Source organism: Lissotriton vulgaris, chromosome 5, assembly GCF_964263255.1.
Source record: "Lissotriton vulgaris chromosome 5, aLisVul1.2, whole genome shotgun sequence".
NCBI classification, from domain to species: domain Eukaryota; kingdom Metazoa; phylum Chordata; class Amphibia; order Caudata; family Salamandridae; genus Lissotriton; species Lissotriton vulgaris.
Window position 1 is genome coordinate 59081728 of NC_141693.1, and position 3196 is coordinate 59084923.

Sequence of the window (3196 nt, forward strand, 5' to 3'; positions counted from 1 at the left end):
GACAGCTCTCAGGGGCAGACACGTTACATACTGCCGAGGGGTCTCAATTTCTGTCTCATAGTTTCCTTTTACACGTTAAAATCACGACACGGCCCTGTACCATCTGAGAAGCAATCCGTGGGCGTCTGTAAACCAGCCTAAAATGAGTATGCAGAGACTTTCTGGAGCGCCAGCAACTTATCTCACGGGGTGATAGAGGGGCAGAGGGGTGACCCAGCACTTGAAGCGTGTCAATGTGCAATTAACCATCGAGCCGCACGTTGGGCTGTCTTTACCTAAAATTCGTCATCGCCGACTTTACAACAGAACTTCCTTTACTTTGAAACCATACTCACTGTCTTTATTTCTTTTTTTTTTTTTTTTTTTATCATTAGGACTTTCTTTTTATTTAATTTAAGGTTGTACTTTGCATATTCATAGCAAATAAAAAAAAAAAAGAACATAAAATGGAATCAGTAGACGATTTGCTTGCCTTCTCTAACATTTGTATGTTGCGAACATACGTTAAACTGTGTTCAGTCCCCTTATGTAATAACTAATCGCATAGCGAGTGTGAGAGGAACTGATCTCTCTCTAGAGCAATAGTTATCAGTCAATAGTCGTTCTTATACAATACGGAGGAGCCGAACAGAGACAGTGCCAGGATGTGCTCAAGTCTTACACATTCAGTGTTCTTCGCAGCAGATAAGTCCTTGGAAAACTGCCAGTATCCTTGCCTGAAAACAAGAGTGATCCCCATGAACAAAGGATCAAGGTACCGGATGCCAACACCGGGCAGAGGTTGTGGCACCTAAACATCATAATCCTGATGGCAGGAAACAGAGAGAAACAGTGATGGCGGCCCCCGTGAAGCCGGGAGGCACTGCAGCCACTGAAGAGGATCTACAGTACAGCATGCTTCTCGAGCAGCTGGTGGGTGAGCGGCGAGGCCCACGACCGCTGCACCCGATGGGTGTGGCCGGATTCCCTAATCAGCAGCAGAGTCCCGAGCAGCGACGTATGGAGCGAGTTATGGAAAGCTGCGGGTTCAAGGCGGCCCTGGCCTGTGTTGGCGGGAAGGAAACTAATGCGAAGAATCTACAAAAAGCAGTATATTTTGTTTTTGAATACCACTCCCGATTTGTTGGATAATTATATTTCAATGAAGAGCAGCGACAAGTGGTTTTGTGTTGGGTGGAGCTTTTGGAGTGTTTACAGCCGGCATTGACACCAATGTAGGCTTTGATCCCAAAGATCCCTACAGGACGCCAACAGCAAAGGAAGTCCTCAAAGATATGGGCCAGAGGGGTGCATCATATGCAAAGAACTTTGCCATAGTGGGAGCTATGCTCTCCTGCACAGAGTGCTTGGTCGAATCGTACCGTGGAAAGTCTGATTGGAAGAACAGTGTCATCAGTGGCTGCATCACAGGAGGCGCAATTGGCTTTCGAGCAGGATTAAAAGCTGGTGTTATAGGATGTGGTGGGTTTGCAGCGTTTTCTGCGGCCATTGACTATTATCTACGTTAACAGCAGAGCTTGGTACTGGAAAATTATGTCTTTAAGGACAATTTTATTTTGTGGCATTCTAACTACTTATGATGGCGAGACCAAGTGACAAGACCAGCGCACTGTCTTTATTTCTAAGCACATTTACCCTCACGGTCTATAATTTTAAGCCGGCAAAATCAAGAACACAGAACGAAGCTGCGGCCAATCGCAGGGCGGCTCCAGCGATGACGCGACGGCTCAAGAACCAATCCTAGCGCGGCGGCACTGAGGGGGCTCGACCGCCTCAGCCAATGGGAGGGCAGCTCCTTCGTTCTTGCTCATGATGCGGCAGCTCGAGAACCAATCCTAGCGCAGCGGCACTGAGGGGGCTCATCCCACCAATAGGCAGGAAGGCAGGAACACCGGCAATGCCGGACCAGATTCGGGGGCGTTCCCGGCTTTTGGCTGACGTCGCGTGACGTCGGCAAAAGCCAAAGAATCTCGGGAACGCCCCCGAATCTGGTCCGGCATTGACGGACAGGCCCCTCGTCCAATGGCTATGCTCCAGGAGTGCTCGGTGCACAATTGTTCATTTCTTAAACGTTACCCACTTTAGCTCCAGAGCACCCACAGTCATAGTGCCAATATCGGCCCGTACCGGCTTACACACAACCCCCCCATCCCACAATAACGGACACCACACAAGTTGATGGAGAAAGTTGTTGCAGTTTATTAGCATATACATTATGCCAACATGTTGGGTTAACTTACAGGCGATCCAGAGCAGGCCGCCCCTCGCGACCCGCCCACCTGACCGAGCTATAACCCCCGCGGTGTTAAACCTTAGGGGCGTTATCAGTTTGGGGGGGGAAGGTCTAATCCCTCCCCCGGCAAACCTCTCGTTCGCCCATTTACTCAAACCCCCCCCCTCGGGGGGCAGAGCGTTGGCAACCCCCGGTTGCTCAGGTACACAACCGCCCGAAGGACTAACGGGGCGCCGTCAGTCCCCCAGGATCCTTTTACTGTGGATCTCCCTGGGGGATATATCGCTCACGCACCCTTCCGGTGCTCCTGTAGAGGGTACCCTTCTGTACCTTCCTGTATTGGATCGCCCTGTAACTCCGCCTGCAACACAAAAACAATTCATTAGTAGTAGCCCCCCCCCACCCCGATCTGCCCAAGAGCAGGGTAAGCGGATGGGAGGGAAAAGAACGCCGGGCAGTCCGGGTCCGCGCTGCGGGATTCTCCAGAGGCGGGGGGCGAGGGTCTACGCGCCGCTGCACAGGAACAAAAGAGGACGCCTGACCCTCGCCCCCCGGGCTATATAGCCCTCCCCCCCTCTCCCCCAGGACCGGAAATGACCTCACGCGTGGGGGGAATCTCAGGTTGACCACTGGCTGACCACCGCGTCAGCCAACCACTAGACCGCTCAGGGTCCGTGCCATCCTATGGCACTAAGGATGGCCGCCCTCGCAGGTAGCCACCTTTGGTGTCCCGGGGCAGCCTGTCATAGTGCCAATATCGGCCCGTACCGGCTTACACACAACCCCCCCATCCCACAATAACGGACACCACACAAGTTGATGGAGAAAGTTGTTGCAGTTTATTAGCATATACATTATGCCAACATGTTGGGTTAACTTACGGGCGATCCAGAGCAGGCCGCCCCTCGCGACCCGCCCACCTGACCGAGCTATAACCCCCCGCGGTGTTAAACCTTAGGGGCG

General features: G+C 52.3%; 1 protein-coding gene across 1 annotated transcript; it reads left to right on the forward strand.

The window, feature by feature from the left end:
- The first annotated feature begins 439 nt into the window (after window positions 1-439).
- LOC147710151 (mitochondrial import inner membrane translocase subunit Tim22-like) lies at window positions 440-1607 on the forward strand. Its single transcript, XM_086919943.1, has 2 exons — window positions 440-1051; window positions 1159-1607. Exons 1-2 carry the CDS (start codon window positions 835-837, stop codon window positions 1506-1508), a joined length of 567 nt encoding a protein of 188 aa, XP_086776069.1. The 5' UTR covers window positions 440-834; the 3' UTR covers window positions 1509-1607.
- The last annotated feature ends 1589 nt before the right edge of the window (window positions 1608-3196 follow it).

What these genes read in the sequence shown, in the direction of transcription:
- LOC147710151 (XM_086919943.1), top strand. Translation starts at nt 835, where the DNA reads ATGGCGGCCCCCGTGAAGCCGGGAGGCACTGCAGCCACTGAAGAGGAT. An exon ending in GGCGGCCCTGGCCTGTGTTG is followed by an intron (nt 1,052 to 1,158) that starts GCGGGAAGGAAA and finishes GAGCAGCGACAA; the next exon opens with GTGGTTTTGTGTTGGGTGGA.